The 18,411-nt window shown below is 49.9% G+C and overlaps 1 protein-coding gene across 7 annotated transcripts in view; it reads left to right on the forward strand.

Moving 5' to 3' along the window:
- PACS2 (phosphofurin acidic cluster sorting protein 2) overlaps positions 1-18,411 on the forward strand; it is a 64,754-nt gene that overhangs the window by 12,599 nt on the left and 33,744 nt on the right. For all 7 annotated transcript variants that reach the window (XM_032192043.1, XM_032192048.1, XM_032192044.1 and 4 more), the window contains exons 2-6: positions 7,688-7,775; positions 11,230-11,319; positions 14,211-14,336; positions 16,604-16,766; positions 17,798-17,871. In XM_032192043.1, the coding sequence (XP_032047934.1) occupies positions 7,688-7,775; positions 11,230-11,319; positions 14,211-14,336; positions 16,604-16,766; positions 17,798-17,871 (541 nt within the window). The remainder of the gene's footprint in view (positions 1-7,687; positions 7,776-11,229; positions 11,320-14,210; positions 14,337-16,603; positions 16,767-17,797; positions 17,872-18,411) is intronic.

Raw genomic sequence — 18,411 nt, forward strand, 5'->3', positions numbered from 1 at the left:
TGAAGTTCCTTCTCTGGTGGTAGTGGTGGTGGTTCAACTTTATCCATTCAGTTAACCACGTTGCCTAGGCCGGCGTCCTCAAGCATTTGGCTTTTAAAATCTCACCAGCTCCCTCATTCCCGGTCTTTTGTGATTCGTTTCCTAGCTTATCTCTCCTGCAGACAGTGTGCAAATAAGCAAGCGCTGCCCAGAATGTTTGATGGAAGCAACGCGAGGATGGTGGAGCACAGCACAGCCTCAACCAAAGGCAGCAGGAGGCTTTTCTTTTCTTTTCTTCCAAGGGGAACTGAGTGCTTTTGCAGTTTCAGCCCTTTCTTGACCACTGGTAATATTGCAAAGCTCCTCTCAGTTTGCCCCCTCCTTGCTGGGCAGGCAAATCTGCCAGGGATAGCATGTTTTAGCTGCTTTACCCGAGTTGTTTTGTTCCGTTTTGAGGGATGTTAACCAGTGTTTCTAATGTGTTGAATGCTGAATAGAGTTCCCCAGCTTTAGTGGCAGGATCTGGAGTTCTTTGTGGATTATATTTAGCGCTGATGGAGCTTGCTTTGTCAGCTGTGTGTGCTGTTGCCTTGTAAAAACTGGCACCATTCAAACCTAAATAAATGCCGCTGAGAAAGAAGAACCTTCCTTTTTAGAACTATTTTAACCTGTTTGGCTTGGAAATCATCCTTTGAGCTGTGGCCAGAGAGCAAATCAGTTGTCAGAAGTGCAGTCCCCTGTGTGAAGCACCTGTGCATAAATGACCTGGTGCCGTGGGGCATGATGAGAATCGTGCACAAAAAATGGTTCTAACTTCGGTGATGAATTATCCTATGTCTTTGACTGTCATCCCATTCATCTCCACAGCCAGCAGAGGAGCATTAAACGTGGGGCACGGAAGGGATCAGCGGGGACCGTTGGCCCCGTGGTATGAGGGCGGCGGGATGCACGTGCCTGGGCTGGAAGCAGGCCAGGATGGCAGGCGTGTTGCAGTGAGAGCAGCGCTGGGCTCTGTGAAGTGTTCTTCCAGTCTGAAAGCAAGCCCAGCAGCAGGATGCTTTGCATATTTGGTTGCTCTGCTGGCTGATACCAAACGTACCATCAAAGTTCGCTCATGTTTTTCACTGCTGTTGGCTGCTCTGTCTTCACCCTTACGGGACATTTTGAGTTCTCTGTAAAAAAAGCAAGCAGCCATTTGGGCTGTAAATTATGCCTGGGTGGTTCTCCCATCTTGTTTATTTCAGGCCAAACTTTGCAAAAAAAAAAAAAAAAAAACTTTTCATCTTGCACTCAATGCAACTGGCTTAAATCAAAGGTGCAGTATGGCCTGCATTGGGAATGGGCCACCTGCCTTGGGCCCGTGTGGGTCACTGAGGGAAAAGGGAGCTTGTGAAAGAACAAAACTCAATAAAAACCCTCTGAATAAGTTTTCAGACAGTCTGTTTATTCGGAGTGGTGTAAGGTGGGTCTGTCAGAGGAGCACCTGCTTTTAAGGCCTATGTCCTGTAGGGTCTCGCCAGGCCTGACTGTTGCTCGTGCATTGAGGGATGGCTGAATGAGAGGCAATCTGCCATGATCCTGCCTGGTCCCCAGAACAGGCTGTTCGGCTTGCCTCTGTGCCAGGAGGTATCATAGAAGCTAATCCAAGTGGATGGAAATAAGGCAGAAATGGCAAATTGGTCGTGGCCGAGAGCAGGCTCTGATATAGGGGTGCCAAGACGCCGTCTGTCTTTCCTAGCCCATTTTCCTCTCTGGGGGCTTCCTGGTCCTGAGCTCTGGTGATGAAGAGAGCGCCGTGATGGGTCGGTAATGCAGAGCAGCCCCGTGCTGCAAGCTCTTCTGACATGGGCCTCGAGTCATAGCTCCTGCTGGCATCGGTTTTCTTTACCCCTTCCATTTCTCTGGCCTGTAAGAGCTTCATGCAGAGCCTCTCGCTCTGCTGGACCTTCTCTGGAAGCCTCCTCTTCACCCCCTCCCCACCCATTCAGTTTTTGCATTCCTTCCCAGAGTCTCCCTTCGTTTTGGGCCATGATTCGTTTGCTCACGATGTGGGTATGCTCTGATCTGTAAGGTATATGGTGGGGAGCTGCCCTCTGCCCTAGCTGGCTCACGTGAGCGCAGTGGGTTGTGCCTGCCTTTTGTTGCTGGCCAGCTGAGTTATGAAGCCCGGGCTCCAGAAATTGCCTGACCAGCCCGTATTGTACAGGCTCCCCCTCCCTGACGTGCAGCTTTGACCGCTCTCATTAGATGCTGGGGTGGGACCCTGGCATTTCAGCACTGCGAGGCTTTCTGGGCCCGAGTGGGCTGGGTAGAAACGCGGCTACCACTGGCCTTCAGTCAGCTGGATGTGGCTATTCCTGGTCTGTTTCCATCCTGCTGCTTGTTCCTTGGCAGTGGTGCCTTTGGGTCACTGCAGCTACCACTAAATTAGCATGACAAACATCAGACGTGTTTGTGTCATCCACAGTATAGAAAGTGTCATCCTGACAGTCTGTCAAAGGAGCCTTAACCCTCAATCAGCTTTTCACTGTTTTCTTACTTTAGTCTTTAAAGCTACTATCACCTTCCTACTCCCTCCAAACTTTTAAAACATCAGTCAAACCTAATCCACCAGTACTGAGGGCTCCTCGGTTCGTGTCAGGATGCCATGCAGTTGTTTGTGGTGGTGGATTTGAAGAGGCAAGCTGAGAAAGGTGTGTTTAACTCATCTCCTGTCTGTGCTTGGCTTTGCAGCAACATGGTGTGAACACGTAGGTGAGATAGACAAACTCCTTTGTGCTCCATCGCTTGTCTGAGAAACAGACCTAATCCCTGCTTGGTGTTTTTTCCTCCAAGTTGTCCTGTAGATTGATTTGAAACCATCAAAATGAAGTGCAAGGAGCTGTGAATGTGCAAGAACCAAGATGCTGTCTGAGATCACCGAATGTGTGAAGAAAGCAGCTTCAGCTCTTGTTGGAACAACTTCTTGAAGGGAAGGAAAGCTTCAGTTTCTCAGTAGCACAATTCTGAGCACGTAGCTGGAGGCGAGCAGTGGTGACAAATGGGCTGATGTCCTGCTGATGTGACTGGGACCTCAGGTCTTGGTCAGGTAATCAGGATGTGGTGGGACACGGCTGCCAGCTAGCACACAGTTTCACTTGGCTACCTGGAAAGAGTAGTTGGAGTTGTGGAGGCTTCACTTTAACCCCTTGCAGTGCCCTTTCCTTCTGAGATGACTGAAGCACTGTGAAGTGAGACATGTCAATTAAATACGTCAAGTCCACGTTTGGTGATAAAGTTATTTGGCATGCAAGGATCCTGCCTTGGGTGAGGCCCCCAGAGCCAAGCAGCAATGTTTTGGCCTGCTGAGGGAAGAGCAAAGAGCTCTCTTCATTTTCCTACTGAAATGTTGGATTGGAATATCTAAGCTCAGCTGTGGTTTCAGCGTTGTGTCATATTAATTGCATGCTGCTCCTCAAATAGTAAAGGCATCTCTGCAAAATTCTAGGATCTCTTCAAAACGATGCAAGTTGCAAAATTTTGACACCCTTACCCCTTTTGCGAGCTCAGTTTGGAGCAGGAACATTCGCAATCCATTTGTAGTGAGAGGGACAGTATTTCAGCAGTAAAAGGGCAGTGTCTGGCTATGCGTGTGTGTCCTTGTGAGGTCCTGGGTAGAGCTTGTTGCATAAAATAAGCTGCCATCCTCTTACCTGTTTGAACAAGACCTGCTTGCTGCAGCACTTCTGTGGGTCTTAGGCTCGAGAATCTTAAGAGCTTAATTCTCTGTTAATGCTGGGAAGTGGATTTCAAGATCCTTGAGAACAAGAACAATGAAAAATACTTGCTGTGCAATTGTTTCCTGGCTTCTTAAAGCTTACTTGAATGCATCTGTAGCCAAAACAGCTGACTAAAGCCTGCCGTTTAGCTCGGTGGGACATGTGAAGGAAGGAGAAGGTGGCGGCGGATCCAGGCCCATGACACATCTCTGCGAGTTGCACAAGTTATGTTGCTGGCACGAAGGAAATTGGTGTGCTCGACCTCTGTCTCGTTTAATTTGTTCCTGGTTGGTTTGTAGGCTACCAGAGAGCAGGACCAAGATGAAATAATTTGAGGGAATTAGCTCATAAGCCTTGGAGAATGAAGAACATCTCTTCTTGTGTTTTCTGCCATTGATACCCGCAGCGGCCTTGCTGTGACACATCAGTGACATTTGAGGACAGCTTTTCTCCCCAGGCTAATTCCCCTGGGCCAGTACCGAGCCCTGCATCTAGCACGTGAGTGCAACAAACACAACCACATCTTGTGCCCCTCTGCCTGGGCAAAACAGGCGTAGGAAACTGCGTGTGCAGCTGGTCGGTAGTGCTTTGCAAGTGTTCATACCTTGCTTTAGCAGCTGCCTTGGAAAAATGCTGTGCAGGGCTTCTCGCTCCGGCCCGGCCCGCACAGCCGCCCCGGAGCTATGCGCAGAATGGCTCTGTTTATCTGGGAAAGTGTGTGTGTAGGCGGCTGTCTCCCTCCACTTCTCCTTCAAGTGGCTCACGATTTATTTTGGGCCTGTCTTGGATGTAAAGTGTCAGCTCGAGAGCAAACCACTCGAGGTTGAGGTTGAAAGCATCGGGGTAGGAGGCTGCTTGCTGTCCTGGACTGCCAAGGCGACTCGGGGGCAGTGAAACTGTACAGTGACCAGGTGCCTTGCTTGCCTCCACCAGCTGATCGATGTGTACTGAGCTCAGAAAAAGCGTTCCTGGAGTGAGGTTGCCTCCAGGAACGGTTTCTTCACAGCGCTTAACATGGGCAAAGGACACCTGTGTAGGGAGCTGGAGTCTTCCTGCCCCAGCTCCCATCTTGTGCTTGGAGCCCCGGTAGCTGTGGATGCATCTGTTATTATTCTTGACTTCCAGAGGGCTTAATTAAAATACAGGTCTTTAATTTTTAATTTTTCCTTCCTGTTGATTCGACTGTCTCTGCGTGAACAAGGCCTCAGCGCAATTACTGCGCTCCCTGTGGAGAGCCAGACATTTAATTCAGCGAGGCAGAGGCTTTCTTGGAGGGGATTTATTTTCCTGATCTTTTTACTCTGAGGGATGCAAAAGCAAAATACCCGGTGAGTAAAGAATCCGATGCCTTCTCGGGTTGTTCTGGGCATGTTTGGTGCTGGATCATGGTTACCAAAATGTGCAGATAACCCCCTCCTGGAGCAAGGAGCACGTGGCGGAGCTGTTCAGCACCACTTGCGTGAGCAAGGCGAGTCAAAGCCCTTGGGGTCGGGTCCAGGTTTCCCCTTTAAAACCAGGTTCCTGCAGCGCTGCCGCAAAAAGGTTAAGTGTTTTATTCCTGGAGGAGGCGTTCGGGTGTCTTGTGATGGGCTAACCCCAGAAAAAAGGGGTCAGGAGAGCACCCCGTGCCTCCCCGCCGTGGGAGTGCAGCGCGTTGACCTGGCTGCTCCTGCGAGGGACACTTGGCTGGGTGGAAATCTCAGATTTCCTTTGCCCTTTCCGACGTTCGCTTCAGCTCACTCGGTGCTTTGGCTAGCTCAACGCCCCACGTGCAGCCGCGGATCGATGCCGGAGCACACACACGGAGCGTTTGCCTGCGCTTGCGGCCGTGCAGCTGCAGGCTTTTTATAGACTGCCTAAAATACCAGGAGCTCCTTCGGCCTCAGGCCCGAGGCTTCCTCAGTTCCCGTTAGGTGTCTGTGTACCAGGTGATGTTCCCGTGTTTGCAGAGATCATGTACGTCCGTGAAACTTCCACATGCAGCCTCAGTCTATTTTTTTATTATTATTATTTTTAAGATCTTTCCAGGTCTTCCCATCTCTGTCCTGCTTAAAAACCTGCTGCTGTGGTTTTGAGGGGTGGATCTGACAGCGATGTGGCCACTGTTCGTGCTTGGCAAGTGGCCCCCAGGTGCCACCCAGCTCTGGGTGTGCTGGCACGCTTGAAATCTGCTCTTTTTGTGACAATTTGAGATCTGCACGGCCCCTTTCTGCCACTTACTCTGAAGGCTGCTTTGATTTGTAAGCTGCAAATTTAGACTCAAGACCTGGGACTCTAAACATGTTGAGGGTGAGGGTGTTTGGGTGGGATTTAAACCGCCTGCTTTTATTTTTCTTTATTTGTCCCCTCGTGGAGAAGATAAACATTTCATTGTTGTTCGTGAGAAGTGTCTTCTAGTACCAGCAGTCCAGCAGTGGGGGATAAAGAAAGCAGATGCGTCCCGTCTCTTTTTAACTGCTTTTGTTTTTCTGATCGCTCTAAAGGAGGCTTTTAATTTTTTTTCTTTTTTTTTTTTTTTCTGAGCAGCAAGTGCTCCACAGGGCTTGATCAAAGCTCATAAATGATGGATTGAAGGAATGCCCAGCAGAGAACAGAACGCCCTTCTTGTGCTGTGCTCTGTGTGCTGAGAACACCATTGTTTCCTCGCGTACCTTTTTCCTCCTCGAGCTCGGGGCCGGGCAGAAAAGGCTTTTGTTCCTTGCCTGTCGGCCGAGACAATGGCAGTGTGTTGTCCTACCTCTGCTCTCACCACCTGACCGGCCAGAGCCCTGTGGGTTTTGGCAAGCCCGGTGCAATTGTCCTGCAGCTCCGGCGTTGCAAAGCAAACAAATGGCATCACAGCCTCCTTCCTCCAGATCCCGGCCGGGACGCTCGATGGGGGCAGCCACGTGTGCTGCTTCCATCGGGAAAGCTGTGCCCCGTCCTGCACTCCGGGTCGAGCCTCCTCTGCCTTCCAGCATGCTGGATTTGGGGCTTGGATTCGGGCTCTGCTCCTGGCCCGTGCCACGGACGGTGTCCGGTCCCCAGAGCCACCCCTGCAGCTTGCCCTGGCCTCAGCTTTCCTCAGGCTGAGCTGTCTGCCTCAGGTTCAGCCCTCCCCGAAGTTTGTTTTCTAGGCACGCCCTCGTAATTAAACCAGCTGGTGGTAACTTCTGCGAAGCTGTGACAGTGCCAGCATCCTGGGCCCATTACCTCAGAGCTTTAACTCGAGCTGCACCTAGGCCAAGCGCTCTCCCTGCCCAGTCCTGGTGCTGGAAGGCAGACGTGCAAACAGCTTTAGCCAGAACAATGTAGCATTGCCTGGGTAAAGAATGTGATTTACTTGCGTATGTGTGGCATGTGAGCACCAGGGCACTGCGTGAGCCCTCGCTTTTTTTCTTTTCTCCTTTTTTTTTTTTTTGCTTTCCCATTAGAGATGTCTGAGCCACTTGTTAGCGCTTTTGTTTGGGGGCGAGGAGGAGAACGCGTGGGTCGGCGGCGGGAGGTAGGAGTGAGATCTTCGAGAGAGCGGAGCCTGAAACCAAAAAAGCCAACAAACTAGTAAAGCTTTATAAACAAGTTTAAAATTAGCCTGACCCACTGCTTTTGTATTGCTGGAATTTAATTCCCCTGACCCTAAAGCTTTTGGTCTGACTTGGAGCAAGAGTTCCCAGGCTGAGGTCCCTGGAGGTCCGTGCTGTGAGGCCGTGGGTCTGCATCAAACAGTGAGACGTACCTGCTGTCCACCTCATATTTTTTTTGTCCTTATATTTGTGGAAGGCTGGAGAAATTTGGTCTGAAAAGCCTGGGAAGCCTCGGGTATTTCTGTTGTCTTTGTGTCTGTATCTGTGTGTGCCTTGTGGCTGGAGTCTGCTCTCCCTCAAACTGAGATGCTGCTGCGTGAGAGCTGCTCGGAGCTTTTCCTTTTTCAGGCATGATTATAACTGTTTCTCTTCTGTTCCTGTTTGCAGGTTGTGCAGCTTGACACTAAAGAAACTGGTAGTCTTAAAGGAGTTGGATAAGGAGCTTATTTCTGTGGTCATTGCTGTCAAAATGCAGGTAATTGCTGCTCAGTGCTGAGAATCAGACGTGTTGCTTGGGTAACGTGCTGCTTACATCCATCCGAGGGTCCATAACAGCCACGGGCCACTTCCCACCTACATCAGGGCATTCTGGAGATATGGGGAGTCTCTTGTGGTCCTTCCCCTGTGTTCCTACCACATCTCACTGTTGTGACTGAAGCCTGTTGTTCCCTGAGGGCTCAGCGTGAGCTTAAGGATGCTCATTACAGATCACATGCAGTCACCTGTTCTTCCTGAGCTGTCACCAAACCCAAGCCTAGTCTGTATTTAACATGCTTTGGCCCATTTTAGGGCAGAACATCTTGGTAACTCAGTCCTGGCATGGGAGGGTCTGGAGGCTGGGCCACCTCCTGCTGAGGGGCAGCTCAGCTCTCAGGAGCCCAAGCTGGTTTTGTAGCCAGGTGCTTGTCAGTGGATTTATTGAGTGCCTGTACGTTTTAATTTGTTTCCATAAAAAAACAGCTATCATCCAGAGTAAATAACCTACTTTGCAGCATGGGTTTGTGCCATTTAATTAGGTGCCTACATATAGGTCATGCTGCCTGGAGGCAGGTTCAGAAGGAAGCAACTCAGTTCCACTGTGTGGCACAGCATCAGCTGGGCTCGAGTGCTCCCACCACTGTCAGTGCTGAAGTACTTACTGATTAAAAGCCTGGCGGACCTCTAAGTAGACAAATACCATTAACCGTGCTGAAAAGCAGCGGCTTTGCAAATAAAGGGACAGGCAAACTCCTGCAGAGCTCTGGTGGTGTCAAAATCCAGCTTGGGAGTTGAAATCACAAAGGCTGTATGGAGCAAGAACTGAAGGATTCAGAGAAGGATTCAGAAGCTGAGGATTTAGCCAGTACCTCTCATCTCCGTGAGCAGTCCAGCTGGGACAAAATCGTGTCCCTGTGTGTTGGAGAGGGTCCCCACACCCCTGGCAGGGAGCAGAAAGGTAGGGTGCAGTTTCACACGCCTGAACTGATGGGAACCTCTGAAGACACACAGCTCTGGGTTTGCAGGCTGTCAGATGCTGCTTATCACGGCTGAAAGCTTTCCATATGTTTGTACTCCAAGACAGTGGATGCATCGCTGTAAGGGCCTGAGGCTTGTCGGTGAAGGATCTACGTGTAAAGTGTGTCAGGCCTGGGTAGGAAAATTGGGCAGCTTTTGCTAGAAAACCTTCTCCTCCTGTCTGGTGCTGAGTGCTTCTACATTCTGTGGGTGGAAAGGGCTGGAAGCGGTGCCCCGGAGCTGCAAGTCTGAAGGGGTTTTAGCAGATGGGACTTTCCTGTCTATTTTGGATACCCGCTGTGACCTGCCTTGCTATAGGAAGTCAGACGCTGAAACCCGAGCAGTTCTCCCGCAGTCCCCTCTGCAGCAGGGCTGATCCCTGAAGACCTGGAAAGCGAAAGGACTCCTCCTGTATTGCTGGGAACGTTTGGGGTGCTTCTTTGACAACTCCCAGGCTGCGCCTCGCACCCCTGGGCCATCCTTTTTGCCCTTGGGCTGTCCTTCCAGCCGACCTGGAGCTAACGTGGCCGTGACGACTGCTGTCCTGGGGGTGCCCATGGCTTCACCTCGGGTGTCCCTGGCACCGATAGGGGTTCGATCATCGCCCCTATCTCGTCGTGATGTGCCATTTAACGGTAGGTCAGCAGCACTGCCGCTGTCCCCGAGGCAGGCAGATTTGAGGCACTCTTATTAAAGCCCCTTGATGGCTCACAGGTTATTATTACGGTGCTGACAAGCTCTTTTAAGGCCGCTGAGTTTGCCAGCACTCGGGTGTCTGACACAGCTATTGTTTGAAGCTGGCGATATCGGATCATCAAATATATGATCTCTGTCAAAGGACTCGCTGTCTTTGCACGGGGAATTGCAGGAGAGAGGTGTCAGAGCCTGGAGCCCTTCCAGAGGGGATGACTGAATTCAGACCTAATGAGAGCATCGCACCTGCCTTTCCCATGGCTCCTCACCGCCACCCGAACAGGGACGTTCAAAGAGTTGTCAACGCCATTTCCCAAGCTGCTGCACTATTTATCCGCTGCAGTCTCCTCCAAGCAGCTATATTTGGGCCTTCCTTAGATTTAGGGTTGCGTAACGAGTGAAGCAAGACTGTGACTGCTCGGAGATTTGCAGCGGCGGAGCAGATGCCGCTGTTGCCAGCAGCAAGGCTGGGCGTGCTTCACTTGCACGCGTGCTGCTTTTCCTGGGGGGATCCTTCAGCTTTCTGCCCCTGCTCTGCTGCCTGTCTCCAGACCCCCTGGAGCTGGGCACCTCTGCAGAAGTGTTTGGGGAGGAAGGGATGCGAAGGAGTCCCGGCCTCTCTCCCTGGTCTCAGGGTGCTCTCTGGGGCTGAATTACCATACCCAATTCTGCTTTGGACGTAGCTGGGCCGTGTTTACCCGCTTGCCTGTCTCTAGTTCCCCAGCTGGTGCTTTTTGGAGAGCTGCAGTTCCGTGCTGCTGGGAGATCAGCCCGGCTGGACAAAGCCAGATCTGCAGCCTCAGCAGAAGAGCGAGCCAGCGGCCTCTGAAACTTGCCACTGTTTGAACAGTGCGGGAGCGTTTGCTGGGCAGCACTTTGTCATGCTTCCCTGCTAGTTTTCCCTGAAACGTTCCCCGAAATGAAATGCTCACGCAGGAAGCAGCCCCATAACTCAGCGTATGGCAGCCCAAACAGCGCTGGTGTGGAGTAATCCTGTCACGTCTCCAGACTCCCCTGCACCGTTTAGGGGATTTCTTTTCTCTGCAATCCCAATCACTCAGAGCTGTTGGAACAGGTTGAAATCCCCGCTTTCCCCAGGGAGGGGTGTGTGTAGGAAGAGAAGAGATCAGTTTGTCGTGGCCAGCGCCGGAGGGTTACGTGTGACACTGCAGCCTGCCTCCAAACCCCGCTGCGGAGCCCGATACCTACGGGCTGAAATCATAAACCCCGGCTGCAGCTCGAGGGCTGGGGGCTGACTCACAGCTTCTGAACGCTGGGGTTTGGCAGAACAAAAGCTGCTTTGTTGCAGCGAGGGACAGTAAATATGCCCAAATCTTTATTAGTCAAATATCTCCCTTTCATCTCATTAATATTTCACAGGCGTGCAAGGTCAGATCCATCCGTTCGCTTTCTCTGCGGCAGTCCCTGAAAACACTTCCCAGTTTTTCTATAAAGGGGAAAGGGCTGGGATGGCCATTCGAGGCTTCTTCCATTTCAGCCCAATCTTCTGCCCACCCCAAGGCCAGAGCCACTCCAGCAGTGCCTGCAGATCAGCACCCAGCCCTGCCTGCAGCCTGCTGCCCCGTCTTTTCCCTGGGGAGAGGCAGACCATGCAGCCCTAAAGCAGCTCCGGGTGATACCAGGGAGGGCAGGAGCCCCCTGATTTCACCTCTGAGCCTGTCAGGTTGGGTGGTTAAGGAAAGGGCTGGGGGATTCACCACGTGGACTTTGTTTCTGTGCAGGGCTCCAAGCGCATCCTGCGGTCTCACGAGATTGTATTGCCCCCGAGTGGACACGTGGAGACGGAACTTGCGCTGACCTTCTCGCTGCAGGTAGGGCGGGACGCGGCCTCGGGGCCTGTGCTCGCTGCAATTGCTGCTTTTCGGTGAGATTTGGTGCTTCCTGGGTCTGTGGTCAAGAGCCTTGTGTTGGTTGCTCTGTTCCTCAGAGCAGCCTGCCCCGGTGCTGCCTCCTGAGTAGGAGAATGAGGTAAATAGAGGCTGGCTTGCTGCAAGCAGGAGGGAGGATCCTGTGTGCACGCAGCAGTCAGACAGACACTCAGAAGCACTCCGATCTGGGTTATCTGTATTTTGGGACTAGATTTTGAAGTCGAGAGTTTGATCTGGTAAGAAGAAAGGCTCCAGGGATGATGCGAGACAGAGCGGTTGTTACTCTGAGCCCTGGGTAGACTCAAAGCAGATGAGATTTTGGTGCAGATGGATGATAACCCCGGGACTGCACAGGCAGGTATGCAGATGGCTGGTGTTCGTGGTTGTGTCCTGACGCAGCCCCCAGGCTGGGTTATCTGCAGCGTTGCAGCCCTCCGTTGTGGGCAGGAATGACACAGCCACGTGCTGGGAATAAGGATGCGTGGCCGTGGGGGCTGCAGCTTTACAAGGGCAGGGAGCAGAGCCTTAGGATGAGCCACGTCTCCCTCTGCCAGTCCCGTGTCAGAAAGGAGCAAGTGTTTCTGCCCAGCTTTTTGGAATCAACCAGGAACGCGTGTGTTTTTCTGCAGCTCAGAGCAATCCTGCAGCAGGGCACAGAGCACTGCTGTTAAGTCGGTTTCTCCTGAAGGGGCTGGGAATTGAGCCAGAACAGAGGAGGAGGATGTCCGTGACACTGGCAGCCCTCAGAAAGGAGGGTGTGAGAGGAGCAGGCTTAATGCAGAGACGTGCTGCTGCTCTCTGACTGCGGGCAGGATCTTGGATGCAGCAGGGCCTGGGAAGCCTTCCTGAAATGGCACAGCAGGACTTTTATGACAGCTTTTATTGTTTCCTAATTGGGCGATGGCTGGAAGCTACTCTTAGCTAATGACTACAGCCTGAGCCAGGTACAGTCTGAATTTAGTGCCTGGGATATTTTGGGAGTGGTGCTGGGCCACCAAGTAAAAGCGTGTGGATGTCTCAGCGGGAGAAAGTCTCGGCGTCTTGCAGCAGCCAGCAGCTCCATCCTGCGCTCTCAGCTCTCCCAGCTCCACGCCTTGCTCGGTGCTCGCTGTGTGGACCTGCAGCCCCTTTTACCTTCACAGTCACGTCCTCCTCAGCTCTTCCTCCTGGATGCAATTCTTGTTCCTTACGCAGAGCGTTTCCTCGTCAGCATTGAGGTGACAGGACAGGCTGGCACAGCAGCGCGCAGCCCGTTGTGGCTGGCAGGCTCTCACTCCAACAGAAGGGAGGAGTTTCCTGTTGCTGTTACGCAGCTGGAGGAAGGAAAAATAGTGTGTCCGAGCCCATTTCACCTCACTAGCTAGGGCTAGAGCAGCAGTAGCCTTTCTGGCAGGTGAGCTGCCTTAAAGGTAAGCTGCCCTCACTGCTTTTCCTCACCCGTGGGTTTCTCAGGATCAAATGAAATTCCCTAGGTATCCCAAGCACAACCTCACCCATCTTCAGAGCACTTAATTCCTGTGTTTGATCCTCCCGGATGGGGGGGATTTTGTCACCTGGGCTTCAGAATGAATTTCTTGCTTTGCCTCTTGCTGTCCTGGGCTGTGTGCCTCTTCTCACCCCTTGGATGTGCCTTGCGGTGCTTGGTACTTCCCCTAAACATCTCGTTTCCAAAGATTTTGAGCCAAACTGTGTCACGGACTGGCAGTTACTGAAAAGATTTGGTTGAAACCATTCTTTAGAATTCATAAGCCCTGGCAGCAGTTAAAAATAGCTTGGTGGTGCAGTGGAAATGGCTCAGCTGTTCCAGAGGACCTTGCTTTTAGCCAAGGAGGTGAGTGGCCTGGGTGTCTCTGTACTTTTTTTATTAAAATCATCTCTACGAATGTTCATCAGAGGTGGCAAGGAAACGCACCTTTGAAAATCAGGAACCTGCACATGTATGGACTTGAGCCATCCAGTTCAGTCCCGAAAGCTGTGCACGTTGAGGTGTGTGATGTGTTTTGTGATGGTCTTTTAATTGCGTGGACTGTTCTGGTGTTCCTCTCTTCTGTGTGGCCACTTCCTCGTGCAGTGCACAGAAGATCCCGTCCTTGCAGAGCAATTAGTTAATTAGTATTCCGCTTGTTTGTGCGGCCGCTGCTCCTGGCTCTCTGCAGAGCAGCAAGGCCTGCTCTGGACTGCAAATTAATACCTTAAGGTTTCTGGTGACACCCAGCACTTGTATGTATCAAGCTTTTTCCTAGGCATAAAGTTACTTTCAGAATGTCCAGTGCAAGGGAAAAATACTTTTTGCCTGTGAAATGAAGCATTTTTCTCTGAGGTATGTCCAACGTTAGGATCCCTGCAGTGAGGTTCTCCTTTCTGCAGGCCCATGCAGCCCAACCCATTTCTTGGGGGCTGCTCGTTGCTTCGGAACCAGCCTCGGTCCCAGCCCTTACAAACCAAACAGCTCCTCTGCACCCCTGGGCTTGAACTGTTCCTGCAGGTGCAGGGTTCCCCGAGCTCTCCCCCTGTCCCTCGGGTGGCCCTGGGGCTCTGGCAGAGCTTTGCCAAGGCTGCTTTTGAGGTGAGAGGTGGCTTGGCTGCTCCCTCAGGGTGGATCAGGACTGCATGAAGTGCTTGGCTGGGGAAATGAAAGTCCAGAGCTGAGAGCTCCTGTGAGAGATGGAGGCCTCTTTGGGATAACAGAGGGTTGTGCGTTGAGGTTTAGTTCATGTAGGCACTTCTAAAAGCCCTGGGGTTAACCCTGGGAATGGGATTGAGCCATGAATCAGGCAATTGGGAGATAATGTTATGGGACGTAATAACCTTTTGCATTGTGTTTCCAACCTCAGTACCCTCACTTCTTGAAGAGAGAAGGCAACAAGCTTCAGATCATGCTGCAGCGGCGGAAACGGTACAAGAACCGAACGATTCTGGGCTACAAGACTCTGGCTGTTGGCTCTATCAACATGGCTGAGGTGAGCAGCATTTGGCATGAGCCATACTTCCAAGAGGGGGTATTTTCCCCATTCCCTTCTCTTTAAGCCCCGTGTTGTCACTCTCCTCATGGAGGAGTACCTGGATGGATTTCATGTGACTGTCTTTACAACTGCAATTAGTAGTCAGAGAAAAATATTTTTAAAAGATTTTAGTATTGAGCAATAGCATTTTGTGTTTTCTAGCTAATATCTTGAGAGCTAAAGGTTTCTTGAGGGTTGCTTATTAGGTTACAAGGCTTGTAGTATTTTTTTAGCCTTGTTTGGTTTTGTTTTGAGTTGGAGGGATTCCAAATAATTTCACCCAAATGCAATATGAATCCCCGTTGTATTCAGGACACTTCAGCATGTATTTAAATACTTGTACATTTTCTTTTTTACTGTGTTTTGGAGAAGAAACAGTAGAAAGTCCAGTTTATTTGGTTGAGTTTAACTAATGCATTTGTCTCATGTTCTTAAATGTAAAAATGTTGTTTCATATATGCAGAAACAAAACTGTTAGGGGCACTTGTGCAAGCCTTCCAATCCTAAGAAATACGAAGGTTAAAGCAACTGAGGTTTGCTCTGTTTCACTGTGCTACTGTGTGAGTTCAGCATCATGTAGTTTTCATCACTTTGCTTGAAACACCCTTTGCAATTCCTGTTTGGTTGTTCTTGGTAATTTAGGTGGAATTACCTGTGCGTGAGAGGTAAATAATAAAAATGTTCAGATTTACTCTTAAAATTAATGCTGGAACCAAGAATGGCTAAATTATTCACTAAAGCGTTCTGAATGGCTTAGCTCCACGCTTCATTATTTCATGCCCCGTTTAATCTCTGCCGTTTGTGTTCGTATATTTAGAGATGTGCTTAGCAGAAACAATTTCGGTTTCACGCCAATATTTTTCATCAGACTACATTCTATCAGCAACTTGTTACCATCCAAAATAGATAATGTTGTGCTGTGGAGAGTTATTACTGTGTTAAATAATTCATTATAAAGAACACTCCTTGTGTGTGAGTTAAGCTTCCCTTAGACTTGCAGTAAATGTTGAATTCCCCATTTGAATCAGCCAAATTCTAATTTATAGTGTTGTAGCTAACATTTTTCCTGTACCATGTTTGGTTTGTTTAAGGACTGGAAGTTAAATATTGCTGTAAGGCAGAAAATGTGTGGGCCCATTAATTAGACCCATCAGTGAGCTTCTAAGTGTTGGGTTGCTGCTGCGTGTGGCTTATTTTTTCGGTCTTTCTGTAATGTCAGCTGACTGAGGTTAGAAGGTCATAAATTTTCAAAGGTTCACTTTGTTGGGAAATAGTTGCACTCCCGCTCATCTGGAATACTTCAGAAATTGAAGACTTCAGGTAAACAAACCCTATATCCTCTGCAGTTTGTAGGGTAATGACCCCGAGACAGCACATTTAAAAAAAAAAAAAAAGTTATTGTGGCAGCTGAAACAAAAGAAAGCAATGAAAAGCTATCGGAGGCATGAGTCTGAGCAGAGTTTAAGAGCAGGGGGCATATGTTCCTCATCAGCTCAGGTCATTTTAAAGCCACGTGAGGAGCTGACAGGGCAGCCTGGTGTGCGGTAGAAAGCTGAGGCGCAGGCAAGTTGGGGTGGGGAAGCAATTTCTGACTCTGGGGCAAGAGGAGAACCTGAGCCTTAAGTTCAGGGCATAGCTCTGTGAACTGTGGGTGGCAAAGGGATGATAACTGCAGAAAAACCCACGCTGAGATATCTCTCTGCCTCCTCCATCATCTTGTTTTTTTTGTAACTCACCTCTTCATTAACTCAGGGTGGCCAGCTCCTCTGAGATTCAGGTGCCAGCTCTCTCAGACACTTTGCTGTGTACCCCACCAAGAATTTTTGCTTTTGCTGGCTCTTCTGTTGGGCTTTAACACAGAAGTGAGTTCCTTAATTAGCTGTTCAGAAGGTTGGTAACCTGATAAGTCAAATCAGTACTGTGTTGTGGAAGCAAATACATAGTAATGAGGTAATCAAGTATCATGCTTCAAGGATGAGCTAATCAGCTGTCACACTCAGAAAATTTTTCCTTTCTTTCCATCACTTGCATTAATAGTCAAGTAAAATCTCAGCTAGCATTGTGTATTGCCTGCAAGTGGCTTCTGCAGTTTCAGGATGTTGGCTTCTTTCTGTACTTGGAAATCTGAAGTAACTCTATTAACATAAATAGCTCTCGTAGTATGCAAATGGTGCAAGTTTAAATACATTTAAATGCAGATTGGTGCTGCTTGATTTCTGTCCCAGGTCATGCAGCACCCCACAGAAGGTGGCCAGGTACTAAGCCTCTTCAGCAACATCAAAGAAGCTGCAGTGAAGGTAGCAGAAATCTGGATCTTCTCCTTGTCAAGTCAGCCAATTGACCATGAAGACAGCACAATGCAGCCCAGCCAGAAAATCAAGTCCACAGGTAAGAGTACAACCACATGCTCTGAGGACTAGTGTCTCCTAAACTAGCTGCAGTTAAACCTTAGATGGAAACAGCTTAGATGCTTCTGGGGACAAAGAGAACTGGTTTGCATGAGTTCCATACCAGTAACTGATGGCTGCAAAGGAAACCAACTTTGCAAACCTGTTGCTGTGTAAGCAGGGAGGGTGACAGGAGCTGGGGATTGTCAGAGGTTCTTCTGCATATCATACCAGGCTTGAGCCATCCAGCAAGTTAGACGTGTGCTCTTCCAGCATTACTGGTAGGTGTGCTGAGAACTTGTAGCTTCTCACAGGGCTAACAGTGTCATATTCAGGAGATGCACATTTAAGCTGCTCTGCCAACTTCTTTTTCCTCTGGGTGTTGTGCAACAAATGTCGTTAACCTCTGTAAGACCTAGAAAGCTGCCACGTGTTTTCTGTGGGCTCTGGTCTGCTTTAAAGAGAGCAAATCCAAGTGTTGAGCACTGTGTAAGAAAGTCACTGGGTTTTTACTTGTGATCTTCCACCTTCTTTGTAGTACCAGGCTTCTGCTCACTGCCAGAAGAGTGACCTGTTGGAGGTAGTGCGTGCAGGTGTTGCTGCCTGAGGACAGGCAGGACACCTGAAGTGTCACATCAATAGAATTGAGACTCTCCTGTCATGTCTTACTTGCTTCTGTAAGCTAGTTGTGCCCACATAAGGAGAAAAATGATTTTCCTTGTGAGGAAACCTCTGTACTTGCTGCTGTCTGCCAGGTGGTTCTTCCCAGAGTAAAAGGGGATGGTATTTCAAGGAGTCTTATCTGCGTGCTGGTTTGTCCTTCCTATTAGATATATCTTCCTTGTTTCTCATCTCCAGGAGGTTCCCATCTCACTGGTTCAGGCACAGATAGAAGATAAACTATCAGGCCCCTTGTGCGCCCCCTTTCCGGGTTTATTGCTGTTAGTAGGCTTTCTTTGCTCCTGCGTTGAGATTGTCCCCTCGCATTAAAGGAGTTTCATGGGATCTCTCCCCTCTTTCCTTCCCTTTCAGACAACTATTCCGAGGAGGAGTACGAGAGCTTCTCTTCTGAGCAGGAGGCCAGTGATGATGCCGTACAGGGCCAGGTACTGTTTAGGGCATGGTTTCTCCCTGTGAGGAGTTCTGTAGAGCATGTACGTCCTCAGCCTGTGCTTGAAGCTGTAAGTCTAATTCTCTAGCTAGACCATGACAGCGTGAGACTGTTACCGAGTGTTCAGTGCAGTGGCAGAAGGAGAATGGAGATGCACAGGATCCCATTTCTTCCACTGTGCTGTGATTTATCTTATGTGTTGATTTGAGCCCCCTTTAAACACTAAAACATTCCTGTGCATTTCTCTGCTCAATGGTCAAGGCATCAGTTGATTGCTTCTGTAATGCTGACTGGATTCCAAGAGCCCAACTAGGCCCCAGCTGTCATGGAAGGGCCAGTGGGATCCGAGTCAGATGCTAGTCTTTAATACCTGCTGCAAAATGAGTCCTTACAGAGAACCCCTGAGTAGATGTGAGATGCATTTGAGTTTGGATCTGACTTGCTTCAGACTCTGGCATCACTTGCCTTCCACCTCTTGGAGGGACTGAGAGAGGAACCCACTGCAGCGTGGGGCTGAAACTATCCTTGTTCCTTC

This window comes from Aythya fuligula, chromosome 8, assembly GCF_009819795.1.
Source record: "Aythya fuligula isolate bAytFul2 chromosome 8, bAytFul2.pri, whole genome shotgun sequence".
In the NCBI taxonomy this organism is placed as follows: Eukaryota; Metazoa; Chordata; class Aves; order Anseriformes; family Anatidae; genus Aythya; species Aythya fuligula.